This window comes from Balaenoptera physalus (assembly GCF_965194825.1).
Source record: "Balaenoptera physalus genome assembly, contig: SUPER_7_unloc_2, whole genome shotgun sequence".
NCBI classification, from domain to species: Eukaryota; Metazoa; Chordata; class Mammalia; order Artiodactyla; family Balaenopteridae; genus Balaenoptera; species Balaenoptera physalus.
This window is the reverse complement of record NW_028126533.1, coordinates 561,725-585,876: the sequence shown is the minus strand read 5'-3', so window position 1 is coordinate 585,876 and position 24,152 is coordinate 561,725. Positions and strand designations below refer to the sequence as shown.

At 43.3% G+C, this 24,152-nt stretch overlaps 1 protein-coding gene across 1 annotated transcript; it reads right to left on the bottom strand.

Moving 5' to 3' along the window:
• Positions 1-972: 972 nt before the first annotated feature.
• Positions 973-16,378, bottom strand: LOC309665269 (dihydropyrimidinase-like). The gene is made up of 2 exons (XM_082478903.1): positions 15,151-16,378; positions 973-1,415 (listed from the first exon to the last, which is right to left on the bottom strand). Exons 1-2 carry the CDS (start codon positions 15,406-15,408, stop codon positions 1,167-1,169), a joined length of 507 nt encoding a protein of 168 aa, XP_082335029.1. The 5' UTR covers positions 15,409-16,378; the 3' UTR covers positions 973-1,166.
• Between the last annotated feature and the right edge of the window lie 7,774 nt (positions 16,379-24,152).

The window sequence follows — 24,152 nt, the reverse complement described above, 5'->3', positions numbered from 1 at the left end:
ACTTCTGTTGTTTCAGCCACCCAATTTGTAGTTCTTTGTTACAGCGGCCCTAGCAAACTAATACACTTACTGAACATAATCTGTGCTTTAACAATATTCACCAGGTAATCATTTGCATATTAAAGTGTGAGAAACGCTGGTAAGGGCAAACATCTTCACCTTTGCTCTATCTTATAAAACAAGAGAGGGAGGAAAGGAGGAAGCGAGAAGGGAAAGAAGGAAGGGAGATAGAGAGGAAGGATGGGAGGGAGGGAGGGAAGAAGGAAGGTAGGAAGGTAGGAAGACCCTAAAAGCACGAAAGAGATAAGATGCCTCAGTTAGAATGGCGTTTCTGGGGAAAAATTAACTTTTTCTCTGGACTATAAACCTTGCTAGTATGTTTGCTGAACTATCTGTTAAAGACTGATTACTTGTTTTATATTAACTTGGTGTCTACAGTCCAAATTTGGGAAGGAAGGAGGGACATAAGTTACATGGTAACTTCAAATAAAGTCATCCCGTGAGCCCTTTCTGGCAAAACGAGTTCTGAATTAAGTTCAATGTGGAAAAACATGTTATTGATTTAAACCACAAGTAAAAGTTTCTTCCAAAGTACACATACATGTTTTCACGGGAAAAAAAATAAACATATTTTAACATCTCTCAAAACTGTCTTTTCTGTCTGAATCATGTTATCATTTCTGCCATGACCTAAATAATTAGCAGATACGGAAGGTTGTGTAAGCTCTGTTTTGAAATGCTTTGACCAGGTGTTGATGTTCGCAGAGCACCAGGTTAGTGCACAGCTGGGAGAAGGCCTTGAACACATTCCCAGTCTGTCGCTTCCTTGGTTTTTTCCCAGATATTAAAAACATTTCTAACTAAAGTTCTGATCTGTGGGAAAAGACTGCTTAAAAGCGTCCTGTATTGTTGAAGTTGAGAAGTCCAGTACTTTTAAAAATTACATTTAAAGTATTTACAATTCATGAGTTAAATATTAGGAAAGTCTTTTGTGAATGAGTATAAGGGATTTATCCTACCACCTTCATATGCTTTAAAATTTTTTTTAGTTTTCTAAATTGATAATACCTCACATGATTCAAAATTCAAACAGTACAAAAGAGTATGCAATGAAAAGTCTTCCCTCCAATTCTGACCTCCAGGAAGCAACCAACATCACCAGCTTCTTATGTTTTGACATTGCCTGTTCCTTGATCTTTGCACAGAGCAAGGACTAAAGGGCTAAATGGAAGAAACTGGACCCCCCAGTGGTTCACCTGCTCACTCCACCATGTCACCGCCACATGAAGGCTGTAGTCACAGCAGACTTTGGGATCAGCCCAGCTTCGCCAGGTCTCGAAGGCCTCGATGAGGGAGTGGCCTTTGTGAGGAATGGCGAAATCAAGGATCATGGTGGTGCCTCCTGCCAGGGCAGCCTGGAATCACAAGAGAGTTTCAACAGGTTAGCCAACAGTTTTCTAGTTGAGTCATTTATCTCCTTGAACAACATGCATTTGCAAGCACTCGGGCAAACTTGATGGGTCCAGGAAATTGCACAAAGATGCTGCCTGTTTAAAAGATCTAGAGAGACATGAATAGATGTCCCATAAATTAAAGTTTGAAGTATTCAAAGAGCTGGAATTGCTTCTGCAAAAAGAATGACACGTCTGATGAAATGAAAATGGCTTTGACCAAAGAAAATAGTGAAGGCTGTAAAGAAAAACCAAAATGGAAAAACAGAGACGATTCAAACATTTTTCTTCTCAAGAAAACATCATTGTACAATCCATTTCATTAGAATCAATCTTGGTGAACTGTATCTCTAACTACACTGTGTTCCACACAGAATCCTGGGAGACTCACGTGATTCCCACCTCGCCTTCATTCTCCACAACCAACTGGTGACTCCTTAATTCTCAGCTGTCCCCTCTAATCCATCTCCAATGCTCTGGTCTTAGTGTCACCCCTCAGCTTGATCTTTATGTCCCCAATTTTGCTCTTACTTCCTCCAATGCAAACCCCTTTTTGCAATTAGGGGGAAATTCCAAAGCACAGATGGGGCCCCTTGACTCCAAGACTTAAAACTGAATGCTTCTCACTGCCTCTGGAATAGCGTTTAATCTTTTTAACATGATCTACAAGGCCCTGCGCGATCTGCCTCGAAGCTTCTATTTTCCCTGGCATGTTACACTATGTTACATTACAACTGGATTAAAAACTATTAAGTTATTAAATCACGTCTTTGACTAATTACTGGCTTTGATTTTATTTAAACTAAGATTAAAAGATGGTTAAATGTGGTTTTAACTGCTGTGTTCAGACAATGTAGGTGAAAAAAAAAAACATAGGCAGGGATATACTAGTGCACTGGTTAAGGGCACCGACCAAAGAGGCTTATTGGTTCCAGGGCACAGCTCAGATTCAGCACTTATCAGCTATGGTACTCTGAGCAATTCCTTAACCACTTCCTTCCCTCCTTCCTTCCTTCCTTCCTTCCGTCCTTCCTCCTTCCCTTCCTTCCTTAATTCGTTCCTTCCTTCTTTCCTTGTACAGTATTGTTCTGTACATTCTGCACATTTGATCCCCAGAACTTATTCACCTTATAACTGGAAGTCTGTGTCCTTTGATCAACAGCTCCCCATTCCCCCCATGCGCCCCGTCCCCAGCCCCTGGCAACCACCATTCTACTCTTGGTTTCTCTGAGTTTGGTTTTTTTAGATTTCACATATAAGTGAGATCATGTAATATTTGGGTTTCTCTGTCTGCCTTATTTCACTTAGCACAATGTCCTCAAGGTCCATCCACTTTGTCACAAATGGCAGGATTTCCCTCTTTCTGGATAATATTCCATTGTACACATACACCATATTTCCTTTATCCACTCATTCACAGATGGACACGTTAATTTATTTATATCTTGACTATTGTGAATAATCCTGCAATGAACGTGGGAGTGTAGACAGCAATTTCTTAACCTCTGTGTGCCTTTGATTCCTAACCTGTAAAGTGAGGACAATAATTGTACCTGAACCATAGGGTTGTTGGGAGGATTAAACTGGGGTGACGTATATAAAGTGCTTAATACCGTGTTTGACTCACGGTAAGTGCTTCATAAGCTTCAGCCCACAATGAGTGATGAGCCTTTGCACCACTGCTTTAGAATCAGGCATTTCCCCACTTTTCATACATTGACTCATCTCACCACCAGAAACATGGTCATGTTACAACAAAGAAGGGAGTGCCACCAGCTTCCCTCCCAGGTCTGCACCCCTGTCACCTTCCCCCCCACTCACAGGCCCCCAGACATGCCGAGTGCTCCCAAGGTCCCAGCTGCTACATGAGCTCTATTTTCTAGCTCCTTGTTCTTGCTTACTTCAATGGATTTTTATTTGTCCTTAAGTCACTTGGTCCCACTCCAACTCTTTTTGCTCTCAGAAATCTCACTATTTATACAGGATCCTGTACTTTATCTTTCGATAACAATTGCCTTATGCATGGCAAAACAATGCATATTTGCATTTCTTAAGAAATCCCTATTGGTATAATGACAATACCAGAAAAAATCCCTTAGGCTCTATATTTTTATTCGAATGCAGATTAACCTTCTCACCTTCTTCCTTCTAAAATGTCTTCTGACAGATATCCCTTGAGGCTGAAGGGCATTTTTCTAATAGAAAGTGCTGTTAATTAAAGTGTTGGAAGAAAGTACTTTTTTAGTGTCTACTGAACTAGAAAATCAAGCTTAAAGAGCAATTCTTTCCATATTAAATGTCTATCACATGCAGGATGTGGGGAAACTAGATACAGTGCTGGTAGAAATATAAATAAAATGATGCAGCCACTTTGGAAAAGAGTTTGGCAGTTCCTCAGAGAGTTACCATATGACCCATCAATTCCACTCCTAAGTATATACCCAAAAGAAATGAAAACATGTCCACACAAAAACTTGTACACAAATATTCAGAGCAGCATTATCCATAATAATCAAAAAGTGGAAACAACCCAAATGCCCATCTACTGATGAATGGATAAACAAAATGTGGTATATTCATACAATGGAATATTATTTGGCCATAAAAAGGAATGAGGTTCTGATTCACTTGCTACAACTTGAATGAACCTTGAAAATATGATGCTAAGTGAAAGAATCTAGTCACAAAAGATCACATATCATATGATTCCATTTATATGAAATGTCCAGAAGAGATAAATCCATAGACAGTAAGTAGAATAGTGGTTGCCTGGAGCCAGGGGGGTTGGGGAAAGTTGGGGTGATAGCTAAAGGGTATGGGCTTCTTTCTGGGGAGATAAAAATGTTCTAAAATTGATTGTGGTGATGGTTGCACAGCTCTGTGAATATACTAAAGAACATTAAACTGTACACTCTAAATGGCTAACTGGTATTGTATATCAATTACATCTTCATAAAATTATTACCAAAAAAATGTCTACCCAAGTAAGCCATTACAGGGAGTGAGTGGGCTGTTACACACAATGCAATGAAAAGTCTTCCCTCCAATTCTGACTTCCAGGAAGCAACCAACATCACCAGTTTCTTGTGTTTTGACACTGTCCATTTCTTGATCTGCCCATTTCTTGATCTTGTACAGAGCAAGGACTAAGGGACTAAATGGAAGAAACTGGACCCCCCAGTGGTTCACCTGGTCACTGCACCATGTGACACACTAATAATCAGACACACACAAATAATCAGACCGTCTAGAGGGGGAGACAGAAACATGCACAAACAATTATAATCAAATAATCAGATGGTAATAATAGGTAGCAAGTACACTTCCATAGTAAATGTGGTATAGGAATTGCTAAAGGGAAGTTAAAATTGCTAAGCTCCCTAGAAGAGGAAAAGACTCCTGGGAATTCAGAGGAAGGAAACAGATCAGAGGAAGCTGGGATTTGAATTAGCATTAGGACATAAATGTGCAGTTGCCGATAAGGATAATAGTATCTAACTTGTAGTGAGTGCTTATTATGTGCCAGGAACTATTCTGATGTCCTAAGTGTTTTAACCATCTCATCAGCTCTGCAGCAGGTCGTATTGTTAACCCCTTTTCAGGGTTGAGGAAACTGAGAACAGCACCATGAAATAACTCCCCACATCTCACAGCTAGAGAGTAACAAAGGCAAGATTGGACGCAGGTCATTGGGCTCCAGAGCCAGTGCTTTCAGTAACAGTTGACAGCAGGGGAGAAACTCTGAGAAAAGGGTCCGTGAGGAAGCATCAGCAGAAAAGTGGTAAAGGGCAGAATCTACATGCAAAAGAGAAACAGACTCACAGATAGAGAACACAAACTTGTGGTTATCAAAGGAGAGAAGGAAGATGGGGAGGGACAAATAAGAAGTATGGGATTAAGAGATACAAACAACTATGTATAGAACAGATAAGCAACAAGGATATACTGTACAGGACAGGGAATTATACCCATTATCTTGTAATAGCCTATAATGGCGTATAATCTGCAAAAACACTGACTCACTATGCTGTACACCTGAAACCAACATACTACTCTAAACCAACTGTACTTTAAAAAAAGATGACTGGGATGTGTGAAGCAATGGTTCCCAGAGGGCAAGGCAGTGGCTGGCTGGCTGCGGGGGTGACGGGAGTCCAGGAGCTGATTTTGGCTGGAGTGACTGAGAGGTGGCAGATGAGGGGACAGAGGAGGGCAGCCGATCTGGTCTTTGGAGGGAGCATGAATTCTGCGGAGAGCACCCTGAGCATGAGGTGCTCAGGCACATGTCCACTCTGTGTGTTTGCAGACAGAGAAACGCAGCCCCGAGCACAAGAGCACTCAAACGCAGGAGAAAGATGTGGCAGTCACCTTGCAGAGGAGGCCAGAGGGGTCCCAAGGTCAGGGGAAATAACCAGAGAGACAGAGACGCCATGGCAACATGCTCCAGAACATACCAACCCTTAGCAAGAAAACAAAACAGGTCTGAGCCAGTGGCTGTTTCTGGGTGGAGTGACTACAGATCCTTTTAATTTTCCTCTAGTTCAATTTTATTTTCAGTAGTTGCTACATTTTCTATAACAAAGCCTAACTTTCAAAAGAAGAAAAAAATAAAGATTTTACATATATGTGATACAAATCCAGGTATGCATGCATATGCCATATAAATTAAGTAGTTCAACTTCGATGGGCCTCTTATGAGACTGAAGATGTGATGGTCAAATGGCCACTTTTTTTTTTTCTTTTTAAACTACAGCAAATTGAAATTCCTGGGGCTATCATTTAAAAGCCCATAAATAAGGATTTATCACAAATGCTCTATCTCCCTAATGAACAGTAAAGGAGCAACCACTTGTCTTCTTTGGTTTCTTCTTGTTCTGTTTCTCCTCCCTAATTTCCTCCTTCTCCTCACCCTCAAAATGGGAACAGATCTAGAAAAACTATAGTGCCTGGGACAGGACAGCCTGGGCCAATCCTAGGCAATGGATTGAAAACGGAACCTGTCTTTTTCCAAACCCCTGGGGCTTTATCCATCCACCTGCCGCAGGGATCCTGGCTGCTACCCTGGGACCTGGCAAACAGTGGCCGGACAGTCAGCGCCCCAGCCTCCTTGGAACCTCTTTCTTCCTCCTGCCTCTTCCGTTCTCTCTGGTTATCCAGGGTCCCTTGGCTGCCCAAAGTTATCTCAAATCCCTATTATTTCAAGATCTGAAACGTTGCCTTCTTTCCACTGGATCCAGGGAGCCACGTGCCAGAGCTGCAGTTCTATAATCCCAATTAGAGGGGACACCAGGAGCTGTGAAGGAGACCTGCCCCTCCCGGGAAGTATCTGCCTCTTGAAAGAAGAGCTTGTTCAAATGCCCAGTCCTGGGTTAAGCATCTTACACACGTTAGCTCATTGAACGAAGCCTTGCTACAGTCCTGAGAGGTAGAAATTGCTTTTCTTATTCTACAGTTGACGATAATGAGGCTCAGAGAGGTCAAATGACTCTCCAGGGTCTCACAGCTGGTAAATCCTCATTGGGAACATGGAGGAGGATACAGCTTTGAGCAGGAGGTCTTACATTCAGCCTACTCTGGGCCTCAACCCTATGCAGGCCATTCCCCCTTATCCCATCTTCCATTTAGTGTGATCTGACTTCCAGCCTGTTGCCCCAGGTCATCAGTGAATCATTACTTGGAGAAAGGCATAGGTTGGTAAAATGAATCAAGCATTTAGGAAACCCAAAGCCATACCAAAACAAAACAAGTCCCATCAAATTATAAATTGTAAATTCACAAATGAGACGCAACTTCATTAAGCTCATGTGATGTTCATCACTGCGACACCTGCCATTGAAATAATGCGCCCCTAGAAGAGTTACAAGGAAAGGCCCATATCAGTGCTTCTTGGCCTCCACACACTTGTTAGCCATGGGATAATTAACTTTATCCAGCAAACCAACTCAGCAGAACATCTCATTCCTAGCTCACCTTGGATATTTTCAGTATTCATTGAATTGCTTTTAACATCAGATGCGTCTAGATTCACTTCACAAAATGTTCACCAGGATCAACATTTGAAGAATGAAGAGAGTTTAGGGGAGGGAGAACCAGTAAAGGGTGAAAATTTCTTTCATATTTTTATATAAAACCTAATTGTTTCCTTTGTATTTATTGCTGATTGACTTCTCCTTTATTTGTCAGGTAGCCAAACAAAATGCCTTTGCCTTTTCTAATCTTGGCTCATAAATCAGTTCTTTCAGCTCCTAATTACTTTGGCTGTTCTCCCTTGAAAACCTTCCAATTTGTCTAAAACCTTGTCTTGAGGGGAAAAGAGCATGTGCTGTCTTACGTGAAAACGTGATAGAACATAAATTGGGATAAACTCTTAACCAACAGTGGGGTCATAATATGACAGAACACAAGACTTTATTTAAGACTGTATTAGGTTGTAAATCATTATTGAAAGCATCCCAAGGATTTTCTTTCCTTTTATGGGGTCACTGAATTTTCATTTCTAAGCTCATCCTAGAACAAGTGACTTTGTTTCCCTAAAATTTATCAGAGGACCTGCTCGACCCAAATAAAACAAAAAGAAATCCAACAGTACATTTGAGCCTTAGGGAGAAAAACACGTGGCTGAATTTTCAGACTTCTCATAGTCACTAAGACTTATGAGAACAAACTTCATGATCCCAGTTTACGTTCCAACTCTAGAAGCATATCCAGCTTTGTAAAGATGTCCTCCACAGTGCCTCTCCACACTCCTTGCCTCCCCAAATGTGAAATATTCATCACACCATCACCCATCCCACTGTGCAAACCACAGACTCAAGAGGCACCCTTGACGTCTACCTGTTCCCTTCCTTACATCCCCAAATCCAATCCATCAGCAACCTATCCCTTCCCCTACATACTCCATGAGTCTCCATACTTCCTGCGTCTGCACCTCCGTTGCCCTGTGCCACCCTCATCTTCTGACTAGACTAGACCAGTTAGTCTGGGCCACTTCCAATCTGTTATTGACTTCCCTCTGCTCTCACGATGAAGAAAACAATTATTACACAGCCCATAAAGCCCTGCATGATCTGAGTTCCTTTCCACCTCGGAGAGACAAGTCACCCATACTCTTCTCTCCCTGTCCCCTCTCTACCTAGTCCAGCGACTCTTAACCCTGGCTGCACACTGGCATGGTCTAGGGAACTTTTATCCTGCCCCCCAGAGATTCTGATTTAGCTGATGTAGTTTCATCTCCATAGGCCCTGTGCCTGTTACAGTGCCTAGTACATAAATACTCTTTAAATGTTTAAGGAAGAAAGGAAGAGAGGCCAATGAATGTCTCCCAGAAATTATGAGATGGAAGAATTAAGATGGTTCACTTTTCCAACAGCAAAGTGGGAAAGCTGCGCAAGTTGCATATTCATGTGAAATTTTGTTTCTCAAAAATATTGCTAGCCCTGGCTGTGCGGTTTCTGAAATCCTTCTATGAAAATGTTACTGTAGAATGTAGACTCTGAGCACACTTGAAAGCTGAATGCTCAGTTTTGTCCCAAGCCCATTACCTCATCAGCGTTAACGAGGACTTTTAACAAAACAGAATTATAGCCTATTTCTATATCTATGCCTCCAATAATTTCCTGTTTTTATAAAAAGATTATGGTTTGTTTTATTTTAAGCTTTTACGTGTGAACAGATCCTCAGGGCTCAGGAACGCATGACTCTCACTATAACATGAAATTCCTCTATTAGATGCAATGAAGCATAACAGAAAAATTGCAGTGTCCTCCCTCAACTGTCACTTGACATCTGAGAAAAAGCACAGAACGGTGTTGAGGAGAAGGCTCTGGGGAGTTGCTGAGGCTCACCTATTGGAAATGCAGCCCAGCGATGCCAGCAATTATAAATGGTTACTAAACACAAGGGGAAATGCCAGATCAAAAATTGTTCACTCAAAAATAGTCACAAATTGTCCAAGTTAAGTCTACAAGTCCAAAAGTCCACTGTATATAATTTATTATTAAAGCCAAGATAAATTAGAACCCCATATACCTCCAGTCTGTCTGCCATTGCAAGCAAAGACCACAGTTTTCATCTCTATAACCCCAACCATAATGCCTGGCTCGTAGTGGGTTCCCAAGAACTATTTGTTGACTGAATTCACGGAACATAACTATCAACTTGAAAATTCCTTAGCTTAAGGTTATTCCATATTAGACGGCAGTGACAAGGTCCAGAATGTGCCACCGCGGCATAAAAATCATTTTGAGCTGAAGGCATTTGAGAATAGGCTTTTTTTCCTGAACTCCCTTAGCTGCCTAAAAGCAGAGCTTTTCAAAAGAACTGAATTGTCATAAATGCCTTTCCAGGAAGATGACTCTTACCACCTGAGACTAGAAGCCTGCACTGCACCTAAATAGACCTCGTCATGAACTATCGTATCTCCATCTATTCCCCTAAGAACCCACTGGTCTTTCCTAAAAGTCATTTGCTTTTCCATAAGTGCCCTTCTTCCCCTCCCCTTCCCTTGTTAAGGTGATATAGAAGCACCAAATTCTAACTGCCTCCTTGAAGCACATTTTTCTGTGAACTTGCACTGCATGTACATGAATTTTAAAAATCTGTCTTTTCTCTTGTGAATCTGTCTTTTGTCAGTTTAATTTGTGGGCCCCCAAAAACTGAACATAAGAGGTTAGAGGAAAAATGTTTCTTTCCCGACAGCAACGTCAAGGAAACCTTGAATCCTGACTACCCCTGTCAGACACTGAAGGCATGCAGTCCAGATAAATGAGGGAGAAAACAAGCAGTGGAAGTGAAAAGCCTGCAAAACTCAAGTATGAAAACTGAAAGAAGGCAAGTCCCAGATTCTGTAAAATTCAGTGAAAGGATTCCTAACACACAATACCTTCAATAGGCCGAAAGCCCTATTTAATGTCAAGTGGTTGCAAATTAATCTTTGAGGTGGTTTTATTTTCTTCCTCTGATTAGTGCAAAGATTAACTTTGTAATCAGTAAATAGCCACTGAAGGAAATGACAGAATTATACACTCTTACAGCTGGAACATGGAAGTTATTAACACAAGAATGTTCAAAGCTCAGCCTTGCAAGCAATTAAAGAAATGCTTGTTTAAAAACATTACGAAATTCTATGTTTTTCCTATTAAATTAGCATAGATTTTTAAAAAGTCAATATCCACAATTAGCTAGGATGCAGTGAGATGGGAATTAGGATGTACTGCTGTGAGGGGGGCATAAATTGAAAGGCAATTTGGATGTATGTTAGACTCCTTTAGGATGGATCTAACACTCACTGGCCCAGGCATTTCACCCTGAGGGGTGATTTCTCCGTCAATCATCAGGAATCTGAGTGATGAATTACGTCACAACATTGTTATGCACAAGCCAAAAAAAGCTGGAAACCACCAAAATGTCCAACACGAACAAGATGAGAGTGGAGCTGTTAACAGTTGGGGAAACAGAGGATGAAAAATGGGTCGAGCACTTGAAGTTTGAGGCGCCTGTGGGACATTCATTGTCGATGGGCAGAAATGGAAGCCTGATGCGGAAGAGATACAAGACCAGAGAGAAAGATCTGGGACTTAGCCTCGGAGATGTCAACAGGCCACAGAAATCACGTTCTCTGACAACAGTGAAGGCCGTGGGGGAAAGGTTTAACGAACAAGGTTGATTCCAAAGTGTACGCACCAGTTAGTAGAAGGAAAAATGTTTATATGTGCCCCCAAAAAGAAAAATCTGAAAGGAAAATGTTAAAAGCAAAATGCTGAAATTATAGATGATTTATATATTATTTTTCTTTATACTCTTCTGTATTTTCCTTTTTTAAAAAAAAAAAAGCAGTGTCTTCATTCAACTATGTATGATCAGCGAATATAATGCTCCAGCATTTTCCTGAATGATAAATATATGTATTTTTCATTACTTAGAAAAAAAATTTAATCCGAGATGTTCTAACTATTGCCTTGTTTTACAGATTCGGAAATGCTGACAACACCAGTAGAGGAAGTGACTTGCCCAAGGTCATGCAGTCAGCATGCACAGCTTCTGAAAACCATCCTGGAGCGCCAGCAAGAAACAAAATAAGGGATTTGGTTTGTAACCAAGCTCTCTGAATCACAGCTCTTCTACCAGGTGAGGAAGCTCTATAAATACAACCATAAATATGTGCTTAATCATGTACCTTCCACTGCCTTATTATAAGTAATCACCTCCATGGCATTTTACCAAAATGTTCCAGAGCAAAGTATAATTTTCTCTCTTGATAATTTTGAGGACTTTTTGTCCTTTACAAAAAAAAGTGTTCTGCATTTTCTCAATTAAAAAAAAAAAAAAAAAAAAAAGATCCTTTTGCCAGCTACTGATGCTGCCAGGTTTTCAATGTGAGTCCACCCACGCCAAGCTGTATCTATGTCTGAATACAAATACGTATATTTGAAGACTGGCCAAGTCCTTTTAATTCATTCTCTTATCACAGGATGTAGTAAAAGCAAAGTCGTATTTCCTTCAAGTTTATCTAATTTTCAATACCCATTTGAATAAAAAAGTCCCACTGTCTTTCACGATGGATACTGAATTACTGCAAGACCACTGTACATCCAGTCTAGACCAACAAAATGAAATATGATTTCTTTAAAGCAGAACGCTATTTCCATTACTTATATCAGATGGAAAGCTTTTACCTGTAATTAACTAAATCAATTATAAGCTTTAAACCTACCTCTGACACGAATTAGATTTCCAAAATATGTAACCTTTGGTTGACCTATATTTCATTTTTAAAACTGGGGTCCATCACAATCTAGTGATCAATACATAGACCACCACAAATAGTATCCCTTCTGTTTGTCAGATATTATAAATGATTAGCATTATGCTTGCAGGAAGCACACAGCTATTGGTCTAACCTTTGGGGGCCCATCTCCTGAAAGCATGATATATCGTTCTTACTTTATGGCTTTCTGTACTTAAGGTACCCATTTCTGTAGCCTTAGGGATGATGTGGCTATAAATGCACGTATAAATGTCTCACAAACCCACACCATGACATGTGTATTTATTTTGACAACCTTAACTGCCTCCAGTGTCGGGAAGGTAAAGAAGGGCTAGTGTATTTCTGAAAGATGACTTTGCTCTGTCTTTGACAAAAGACTTCTCACAGTAACACACACCTTACATTTACAGCTTTTTCATCTACCTACTGCCATTCTGACGAATCTAAACATTAGACTTTTTTTCAATCATCATTTCAGAAAGGAAGAGAACCTAGTAGGTAAGAGCTCTAGGGATGGCAGGCAGTCCTGAATTTGAAGAGCCACTCTACCACTTACCAGGTGTGCGACCTTGGGCAAGTGACTTAAGTTTCAGTTTCTTCAATTGCGAAGAGTAGACAATGGCACCTGGGATTGTTGGAAGACAATGCACAGTTTAGCACAGTGTCTAGTACATAGCACGGACTTGATAAAGTAAATGTTACTTAACAGTATTCATAAGATGTTTTTCAAGTTTGGTATATAGTATGATGAGCATTTACAAAAGACTTCTTTGTCCCTGTTTCCCCAAACCAGAAACTCCATCAACATTGCCTTGGGAATTATCGTGAAGACTCTAGAAAAGAGGACAAAATAACTCCACAATGCCCTTCTTTCAGAACTCAGGCCAGTACTTTAATGCTCATGTTTATCTGTATTTACCTGGCTGGTTCCATTTTACGGAGCCTCATCTGTTTGGGGGATGGGGATGTCCTGGGATTCAACCAACCAATTTTGCAGTAGACTTTTGCAACTTGGCCCTTTTGTGAGTACTGTTTAATGTTCCACGTGAATTTAGTCTTTGCTAAATCTTTGACCTTATCTCGGACCATATCATTTTCCGCTTGTGATCCTAAGCTCATGAAAAACATGTTTTCCTTTAATGTTTTGACAACCTTTAAGTACAGAAACGCCTACAGAATCAACTGGTGAGTAAGTTCTTTCAAATGGTGAGAACAGACTATATATATATATATATATATATATATATATATATATGCTACAAAAACCTGCCTTCTAAGTATGGAACCGTAAATCTCTCCACACTGGAATCCCAGAATGGCCAAGAACAGATAGAAAACTAAGAACCACCTCCCAGGGTCTTGGGGCATGCACAGATAAACTTGAGAATGAGAAGGAATGTCCTGCCCTGGCAACATTCTAACCCCTCTTCTTGGCTGCTTCATCTGGAACCCTGATCAGAGAAAGGGAAATAATGAGGGGGAATAACGCTAGTGGGTCTGGTGACTGATGGTCAGCCATAGCAGCAGGTCCCCACTTGGCAAACGGGGGTGTCAATGGAATGCCCTGCCATCAGCAATGCACTTAGTGAATGACGAGTCTGTGATAACAGAAAGTGCCTGTACTATAATTGAATACAACAGGTTACAAAACTTTTGTAATACAGGTACACACATTCATACACACATGCACAATACAACCTCAATTATGTAAAATAAAGCATATGAAAACCATAAAGACAATACACCAAAACATGGGTTGTCACTGACTGGGAGATTATGGGTAATACTTTTCCTCTTTCTACTTTCCTATTATTTTTTTCCAATTGTCTATAATCGTGTATTGCTTGGATATCTAAAAAAACGTATTTTAAATGTCAACATAAATTCAATGAAATTTAGCAAATTTCACGTTTTAGCAAGAGAGAAAAATAAATACTCTTCAAAACAGATAACGATCCTTCCTACAAACGACTTTGACCATTGGCCTAATGATAAAGGTTGATAATTAGTAAATAGGAGGACGCTTTGCAAATGTTGGCGTCAGCAGCCTGCCCCAGACCCCTCTCTCTGGGTCAGAGGGTTCTTTTTTCTGTGAAACATTCTGGTCTATCCTAGAGGGCTGGGGAACGTGGAGGGAGAGAGGTGTAAGGAGAGTAAAACGGTTAGAAATCGGTTGGGTAACGGATATATCCTCAAAACTGCTCTGAAAGTGTTTGCAGCCTGTACCTGCACTAAACAGCCCGATCTGTTTCACACACACCAGGGCGTGGCCCACGAGGAAAAACCCGCGCATCCGTGAGTGACATTTTAGACCTTAAGGGTATCGATACTTCCACTTTGCAAGGAACCGTTGCTCCTTTGGCTTGGCCAAAGCCGGGCTGATGCCACCGAGGAGGGCCACCTAGAAGAAGGAAGCTCAGCGTGGGCGCCTTGACCCCGCTCGGGTCTCCGCGGCTCGCTCCCGCCCCCTCAGGCCCCCGGGGCTCGCTCCCGCCCCCTCAGGCCCCCGCGCCTCGCTCCCGCCCCCTCAGGCCGCCGCGCCACGCTCCCGCCCCCTCAGGCCGCCGCGGCTCGCTCCCGCCCCCTCAGGCCGCCGCGCCTCGCTCCCGCCCCCTCAGGCCGCCGCGCCTCGTTCCCGCCGCCTCAGGCCGCCGCGGCTCGCTCCCGCCCCCTCAGGCCCCCGCGCCTCGCTCCCGCCCCCTCAGGCCGCCGCGGCTCGCTCCCGCCCCCTCAGGCCGCCGCGCCTCGCTCCCGCCCCCTCAGGCCCCGGCGCCTCGCTCCCGCCCCCTCAGGCCGCCGCGCCTCGCTCCCGCCCCCTCAGGCCCCCGCGCAACGCCGGCGCGAGCCGGCCCGGCCAGACCCCGGGGGGCAGCCTCAGAGGCGGCTGAGGACTCGGCGGGCATCCCGGGGTGCAGGGCGCGGCGAGGCGGGTACCTTGGTGCCCTGGTAGAAGTCGTCCACGGACCGCGAGCCCATGAAGGGGAACTCCATGTGCGTGTCGATGCCGCCGGGCAAGACCAGCTTGCCGGCGGCGTCTAGGACCCGCAGCCCGGCCGGCGCGTCCCCGGGCGGCAGCAGGTCGCGCCCCAGCGCCCGCACCAGACCGTCCTCCACCAGCACGTCGGCCACCTGCGAGGAGTCGTCGTTGACCACGCGCCCACCGCGTATCAGGAGCCGCGACGGCGCCGCCATGGCGAGGGGCGCACACGCTGCGGAGCCGCCCTCCTTCCGGCGGCACGGGGCGGGCGCTCTGGCGGGGCTCCGGGTTTATCAAGGACCCGCTGCGAGGGGGTGGGGGAGGAGCGGCTCCACCCCCGGGGGGCTGGGCCTGCGCGAAAGGCTGGGGCGGGCGCAGAGGTCAGCGGGGGTCTGACCTGAAAGTTCCGCCGACCTGAATCCAGGTGTACGTCCAGACCCTGGATGTACACCGAGATTTTTTCCCTTCCAGTCATTGGAAGGGAAAAATCTTGGAGGCACTTTTAAAGACGAGGGACGTTTGTTTTCCTTTCTAAGAAAAGGCACTTTGGGGAAAGAAATCCACCTCATTTCTTCCCTTTATGAAGAGTGTGTCTGTACCAAAATGCAGAGAGACAGGCAGAGAGAGAGAGGAAGGGAGGGAGACAGACAGACACCACCAGCAGCAATGAAAATACCCACGCCCCGAAGAACCACTTGATCTGGATTTCCTTTTAAATATTCTTAACTATGTGAGGAACAAAGATAAATGACATTCTCGTCGTCAAGGAGCTAAGAGCCAACAGTGACACACATACATATTTCAATGGATAACAATAAAGAAACCAGAAAATTCTACCTTCGAGAGAGGCTAAAGATACGAGTTTAGAGGAAAGGGGGAGTTTATTTCTGCCTTGAAGGAAATTAGATATGGAAGATTCACAAAGAGGTATCTGAAGCAGGACGCAGAGGACGTGGACATGGAGAGAGGAGGGGTGAGAAGAGGGACGATGCTCTGGGTGAGGGAACAGCTGGATAAAGGCACCAAGAAGGTGATGGCAAGTTGAGTGTGACCTCCACGTGGTCAAGCTGAGGGGATAGGGTTGGACAGCTGTGGACCACCCCCTTCCTCCCAGGTGAGAAGGATGAAGAGAAGACAGAGGAGGAGCCGTGAGAGAGAAGGGAGCTCGGGGAGCCCTGCGTGGGGGAAGACGGCAGTGCGGGATTTCAAGAGCACCGAGATCGAATGCCGCAGGAAGCGTGGGGAGCGTGGTGGACGCATGCTGCTGCATCGTCTATTCTCTTCCTCGTTCTGCCAACAGTCACTGGAGTTTCTTTAGCAGGAAATCCTCCCCGTGCATTCTCAGAACACTCGCCTGGGTGGAACTGATGGGACCTCCGGCTCTGGGACTGATCTGCTTATCTAAGCACTTCCAATCACAGCAGGAAGTCCTCACGGCCACGGTGATGTGTTCGGGGATGACACGGGTCCCAAGAAGACTACCTGTGCTCAGTGAGAGCTGATCCTAACTTGTGTTAGGTTGAGCAGATGAGGGGCTTTCTCTTTCCTGCTGGACTTGAATCCTGGAGGGAGTAAAAGACAACAAGGGACTAGTCCTGTGAACAGAGCCAACACAGAGAACAGGAAGGAGAGATGGAGAGGAACTGGGTTCTCATGACACCGTTGGTGCTCCTGGAACCAGCCATGCCTGATGTCCCCTCTTTCAGACTCTCCAGTGTTTGCTTCAGCTGGTTTACTTTGGTTCTTTTGTCCTTTTCAACCATCAACTGACAGAGGATGGGAAGGTACTTTGAGTTTGGGGAGTAGGTGGTCGGTCACATGTGACCTCGGAGATGGCATTTTTAATAGTGGAATGCAAGGTGTTATTATTATCAAATTTCCTCAAGTCTCAGATCACACAAACCGCAAAATGATTAAAAATTAGGAAACATCAATAAAGTGCCATAGATTTGGCTGTCAAGCCAGGAATAAGAAGCCCAAGAAGGTTATGCAATTATTGTCCAAAGACCATTGTGTAAAGATGAAAAGAATAATAATAAATATGCAACTCTGCCAAGCTACACACATAACAGCACTCTAGGAAAGTAAGATTGGGTGTCAGGGTGGTTGTGACATCCTTTCTGAAGCTCAGATGATGATTTCAAAGGTTTCTTTATCTCAGACACTTTATATCACAAAATGCCCTGTAACACAATGCAGCATAAACTCTCCACATTTAATTAACTCAAACTTGATCAGAAGAGGGGATTTGTAGAATGTCACTGAGGCAGAAGGAAATAGCTCATTGAGATTCACTGACCGCACAGAAGAGAGTGTTGGGTAAGTTTAAGGAGAAAAGCCAGCTCGCAGAAAGAAGGTGTCTTCCCCCTTTCTGGCCACCACTGTCCAGACGCTGGGCATGTCTAGATGCCGGATGTCGTCCACCAGCTTGCCGGGTGGGAGGCGAGCAAACGTGCTCAGAGGGGAAGCTTGTCCTCAGAAACCCCTCACCTCCCTTTTCTCTGCCCTACTCAGCCACCTCTGCACCCAGACACACGGGCCCTCAGTGGGCATGAAACAAGTAATCCCAGACACGATGATCTTGGCACTGGAGGAAGGCGGGAAGCAAGCCTCCTGCTGTTTTGCCTTCTTCTTGCTGGAGAAAGAATCAGTTTGATTAACTAACACACCAAAGTGTGTCTGAGGAGCCATGACTCCTTAGAGGACTCATTTTAAAGGAGGGTTACAAAGGTTGTGAAAGCTTAACCCACAGAAACATATCTACTTTGAAGTGTAGGTGAGAGCAATTGGAAAGGAAGGCCTTCCCAGCCCTGACTGATGGTCTAAAGGGACAGAAAGGCAGAGCAGAAAAGGGTGACTTCCTTCACTGAGCAGCTCAGGGTTTTGGGGAAACAAAGCCACCAGGCCCAGGTGTATTTAAGTCCTCTGAAGCCCTGGAGTCACTGAGTTTGCTTTCCCTACTCTCCTAACCCACCCCCACTCCTACTCCAGGCCCCTGTGGCTCTGAGGGGATTTCAGGGTATTGTTTCCTCTGGAGGAAAAGCTGTCCGTGGGGCAGAAAGAGCAGACAACGAGGGTGTGTGAGCCAGAGTGAGCAAGGAGAGAGGGGGCAGAGCCGGGCGTCTCCAGTGCGCCCCAGCTGGGGGCTCTGGGCAGCCCCAGTCCCCTGACCCTCGCTGGGATCAAGGTCCCTGGCAGGGTGATGAGGTTATACCTGAATCAGCGATAGGAGAGGCAGGTAGGCAGCATGGATGGGAATTAGGCGTCTAATCCTGGCTCTGATGCAAGCTTCTGGTGTGAGTCTGGGCAACCCACTTACTCTTAGGGCCTCTCTCTCCTCAACTGAAAAATGAGGAGCTAAGTTGACAAGAGCTCGTAAGACCCAGCCTTTGCACTTTTAAAAGTCTTGTGATTCTGTGAACAGGGACAAGACGCCCATCCACGGAGTGCCTGGCATAGTCCTAGAGCTAAACTCTTCTCAGGTCTAGATAAGGGAAATGGAGACCAAGAAGGACTTGCCTTCTAGATTTGGGGCTCTTTTATTTCTGGTCCCTCCACTGAAGCAGAGGGGATGTGCTAGGAAAGGGTGCCAAGCACAGAGTGTAAATCCAGATGTAGGTCATGGGGGGACGATGCTTGGTGGGACCTTTCGGTCATGAGCAGGGACAACATCTTTCTCTCTGGCAGCCGGCAGTGGTCTCTGTAGGACCAGAGAGAGAAAGCTGGCCACTGCACAACTCCAGAGGGCACTCTTCCCTGAACCTCCCAGGCAGAAAGAGGAAATAATAGCCCTGAATAACAATACCAGCATCGGGAGCTAAGGTTTATTGAGTACCTGAATCAAGTCAGTACTGAGCCAAATGCTTCACATGCCTTATTTTACTTCGTCCTCCGCAACACCTCTTTGAGCTAAATACTATTTCCCTGTTTAACAGATGAGCCTTTTGAGGTAAAAGGACCTGCTCAAGGTCACCTAACAGTAAATGCTGGAGGTAAGCCTTTCATTCCGGAACCTGTCATTTACTCATTATGTGAGTCCAAACTCTAAAGCCAGGTTCAAATCCTGGCTGCATTTGGGCCTCAGGTTACGTACATGGATGAGCGTAATCCCGGAATGAACTCCTACATCCATCACTCTTTATACCTCGAGCACTTGTGACATGGGGCTGCAAAGCTGCTTCAGATTGTTATCTAAATATTGGGGAGCTGGTCTATGTTTTTGCTCAGATAACTAATGTCATGAGGGTTTAAAAAAAGTGCTCCATCCTGTAACAAACAAATTTAGTGAGTCCAGATCTAATATACCAATACTGACCTGCCTTGGGGGAAAATTTTCAGGACATGCCACCTAGATAATCCAGGATGATCTCTTCATTTCAATAAATCCTTAACTTTGCCACATCTGCAAAGTCCCTTTTGCCATGTAAGGTAACTTTCCCAGGTTCCAGGGACTAGAAAGATATCTGGGTATCTTCGCGCCCCGTAATTCAGCCTATGACAGTGCCTATCAGTGTCCCCCCTTGAACAAAAAGACGCTGCTTTCTCAAGGGATGGCCTAGGAGCACCAAGCTCGGCTCAAAGGTTTCTTCTGCCCTTTCTGCCAGCAGCACTAATGTATGCTTCCAGAAACTCTCTTGCCCCTTGACCTCATGCGTACTGTGCCACGGTTTCCAAGTTACTTTGAGCTTTCCTAGCAAACTATATTTCAGCAGTGAAATAATACTCAAGGAAATAGAGGAAGCGCCCCCTTGATTAGAAAAAATGTAATAAAGTAAAATTAAAAAGCTTGTACTTTGGAGCCAAATTGATCTAGATTTGAGTTCTGGTTTTATCACCTATCATCTGTGGATTCTTTGGGTTTTTTTTTTGGCTGTGTTAGGTCTTCGCTGCTGCGCACAGGCTTTCTCTAGTTGCGGCGAGTCGGGGCTACTCTTCGTTGCAGTGCACGGGCTTCTCATTGCAGTGGCTTCTCTTGTTGTGGAGCACGGGCTCTAGGTGCGTGGGCTTCAGTAGTTGCAGCATGCGGGCTCAGAAGTTGCGGCACGCAGGCCCTAGAGCACGCAGGCTTCAGTAGTTGTGGTGCACGGGCTCAGCAGTTGTGGCTTGTGGGCTTAGTTGCTCTGCGGCATGTGGGATCTTCCTGGCCCAGGGATTGAACCCATGTCCCCTGCATTGGCAGGCGGATTCTTAATCACTGCACCACCAGGGAAGTCCACATCTGTGGATTCTTGGTTGAGTTTCTTAATGGTCCTAAGCCTCTTGGTTTTTTTTTTTTTTTTGGGTTTGTTGTTTTCTTTTGTCTGTTTGTTTTGTTTTGTTTTGTTTGTTTTGTTCGTTTTTTGAATAGTGGTAGCAACCCATTAAGGGCTGTACACTTTAAATGAGATAATTCATGTAAAGCCCATAGCATAGTGCTTGTTAGATATTATTTTTAGCAAAACCAACTGTTTCATTTCTCTATTCTAGCATTTTCTTCTTATTAATAGTTTCACTTTTTAAAATGTGAGATCCACAAGCTTATGAAATTATTTTACTGATCTTGAGAAGAACTTTTTCCAGCTTTATGGAGATGTAATTGACACATAACACTGTGTAAGTGTAAGGGGTACATGTAATAATTTGATATATGCATATATTGTGAAACGTTTACCACAATAAGGTGAGTTAACACATCCATCACCTCACATAGTTACAACTTTGTGTACGTGTGTGTGGTGAGAATATTTAAAATTTACTCTTCCAGCAACTTTCAAGTACGCAACACAGTACTGTTAACTCTAGTCACCAAGCTGTATATTAAGTCCCCAGAACTTATTCATCTTATAATTGGAAGTTTGCACCTTTTGACCACCTTCACTCATTTACAGCCCTGCCCATGACAATCACTAATCTGTTCTCTGTTTCTATGAGTCTGGTTTTGTTAGATTCCACATATGAGTGAGATCATATGTGATCATATGTGGTATTTGTCTTTCTCTGATCTGTTTCACTATGAGCATAATATCCTCACCGTCCATCCACGTTGTTGCAAATGGCAGGATTTCCTTCTTTTTTTTCTGAATAATATTCCATTTGTTGACCTGAAACAAATAGACTGCCAGATATTTCTCCAGCAAAGATGGGTTTATTTGGGATCAGCAAAGGATTGCAATTTGGGGTCTCCAGCCATGGCAAGCCACTGGGCAAAGGAAGGAACAGGCTTTAAGAGAGGGAAAAAGAAGCAGGGAGGGCTACAGTGAACAAGGAGTGCATGGCTTTTCCTTGGCTGAGTCCTTGCCAGGAATGAGGAGGAGTCATTATTCCTGCGGGGCTCTGCTATAGGTGCAGGAGGTGAGAGCGCCCCCTCTGGTCTCCCAGCTGTATTTGATTGAGGTTTCTGTTTATTAATTTTACACACACACACACACAATATATATATATATATATATATATATATATATATATATGCCACATTTTTATCCATTCATGTGTTAATGGACACTTTTATGTTTTGGCTATTGGAAACAATGCTGCAATGAACATGAGAGTGCAGAAACCACCATCTCTGAGATTTCATTTTGAGAAAGTTTTATTTTTTTAAGAGTCAAGAGTAAATCATTAAAAAAATTACTTGGACTTTGCTACACAGACCAAAGAGGGTTTGAATATGCATTTTATATATTTAATTTCTTAACAAAAATTAAAGTAAAGCACATAGAGCAAAATCCATCTTTTCAAGTGTACAGTACTATGAATTCTGACAGAAACACGCTGTCATGTAACCACCACCACAATCAAGATAGAAGATATTTCCATCACTCAGAAAAGTTTCCGGGTGCCCCTTTGCAGTCAATCCTCTTCCCCCAGCCCTGGCCCCTGGCAACCCCTGATCTACTTTCAGTCTTTTGTATTTTGTTGACTTGAGACATGGAAACAAAGTAAGTTGCTGGGTATCTTCTGGAGAGTTCAACTTCGGTTCTGCCACTTAGTAAAACTCTTCCTATGCCCTGCTGTTGATGCTGTCAAGGTCTAAAGCTGAAAAGATTCAAAGGCGGACCTTACTAGGATTTACCTCAACTTTTCCAGGAATCCTGGGAGGTCCTGAGCGTGACCACAGTTGGGGCTGAAGCAGGGACAGCAGGTGCCGTTCTGGAGCCCTCATGACACTGTTTACAGTTATGTAGACAGGACAGTGTCGAGACTGATGCCCCAGATGTTGGAGGCATCAGTGTAAAAGGAAGACCATAAGATAGAGAGAGACAGTAGTCAAGGTGCTGCCCCTTTTACCTGCACTTGTCCCACCGGGGCCCACACCCTCTGAATTAGAACCTTTCTGTCTCTGCACTGGCTGTGCCATCTCATTTTATACTTCATTTCTCTAATATAACTGGAAGGGACTAGATTTGTATATCTTCCTTCTTTATTAAAACTTTTGTTCATCTTAAACAAATACGTCTTGGGAGAAACTTACTGTTCTGCTTGCTGTGAGAGGTATTTAGTATTAGACAAGGCAAGCACAGTGAAAATGTGATTTAAGGTCAAGGATAATACCAACTACCCGTCTGTTGTGTAACTGTACTTAAGGGCACTAATCTGTGAGCTTCTGGAAAATGAAAACTGCATGGTATTTGTTTTTGTATTCAAAGACCTATCACAGACCATGGTGACGTCTAAGAAGAGTTCACTGTGTACCTGATGTACTTCATTTCTAATCCTCAGAACAAATCTGTGGGGTAGGGCTTATCCTCTCAAACATCAGCAGAAGCTTCAGGAAGTGCCTTTCTCATTGGGATTGGAAGCAATATGACTCTTTGCTGTATTATATTTTCACATTGCAAGGATGTGGAGAAATTGAAACCCTCATACATTGCTGGTAGGAATGAAATGTACAGTTACAGTGGGAAGTGGTTTGGCAGTGCCTCAAAAGTTAAAGAGAGTTACCCTATGACCCAGAAATTCTACTCCTAGGTATATACCCAAAAACTTGTACATGAATGTTTATAGTAGCATTATTCTTAATAGTCAGAAAGGAGAAATAACTCAAAAAAACATCATTTGATAAATGGGTAAACAAAGTGTGATATATCTAGTACTGTGGTTGGTTCTCAGGAAGTACTCTAAACATGGATGCTTATTTTCATTCCAAATCTAGGAAAAGGTTACGAAGAATTGCTTTGTGCACTTGGCTAACATCTCTAATGGCAACTCATGAGCTAGAGAAATGGAAATTATGTTGTATGGTGAAATCTCCATCGAAAACAGCAATAATGTAAGTTCCAACCCAAGGAAAGTAATAAGAACCCAGTGAAGTTGAAATTTACACAATGCACAATAACAAAGTCTATATTTAAGGTAAGTAAAAACTAAATCTAAAAGCCAAATTAGATAAGGAATTTCTATGCTCCTTGAAATCAGAGCTCAGCAGATGAGAGAAGTATAAATATTCAAGTGAAATTTGATACTGTAGTGAAATTGAGAAAAGTTTTTTTAATATTGTTTGTTACTATAATTTTTTAATAGAAATCACTTCTCTGTATGTCTTTTATTTATACTCGCTCAACATATGTTACGAAGTCCATAGCTTGTAGCCACATCTTTCTTGGTCTGGGGCTCTATGGAAGATCACCATTTTGGCCTTTTTATAATAAAATAAAGACGTCTGTGCCAAGATGCCACTCTACCTTTGTTTAGTGAATCTACTTTTCATTGAGATACAGCCATAAGTTGCCCTGTAATCAAGAAAACAGGAGAATGATTACTGTAAGAAATATGCTCTTAAAGAAAGCTCTACTAATATACAAAATGCATAACACTCAGTGGAGGGGAGCTCGAAAAAAAGGTCCTTTTTATTTGAAAATGAGTCTGTAATAATCACAATTAAAATTTATTTCAACCTCTTATTTCTTTCTTTAGTTTAATCCTTACAGTAACCCTCAAGCCTGGATGTTAGCCCATTTTTCAGATGACACAACAAGGCTTA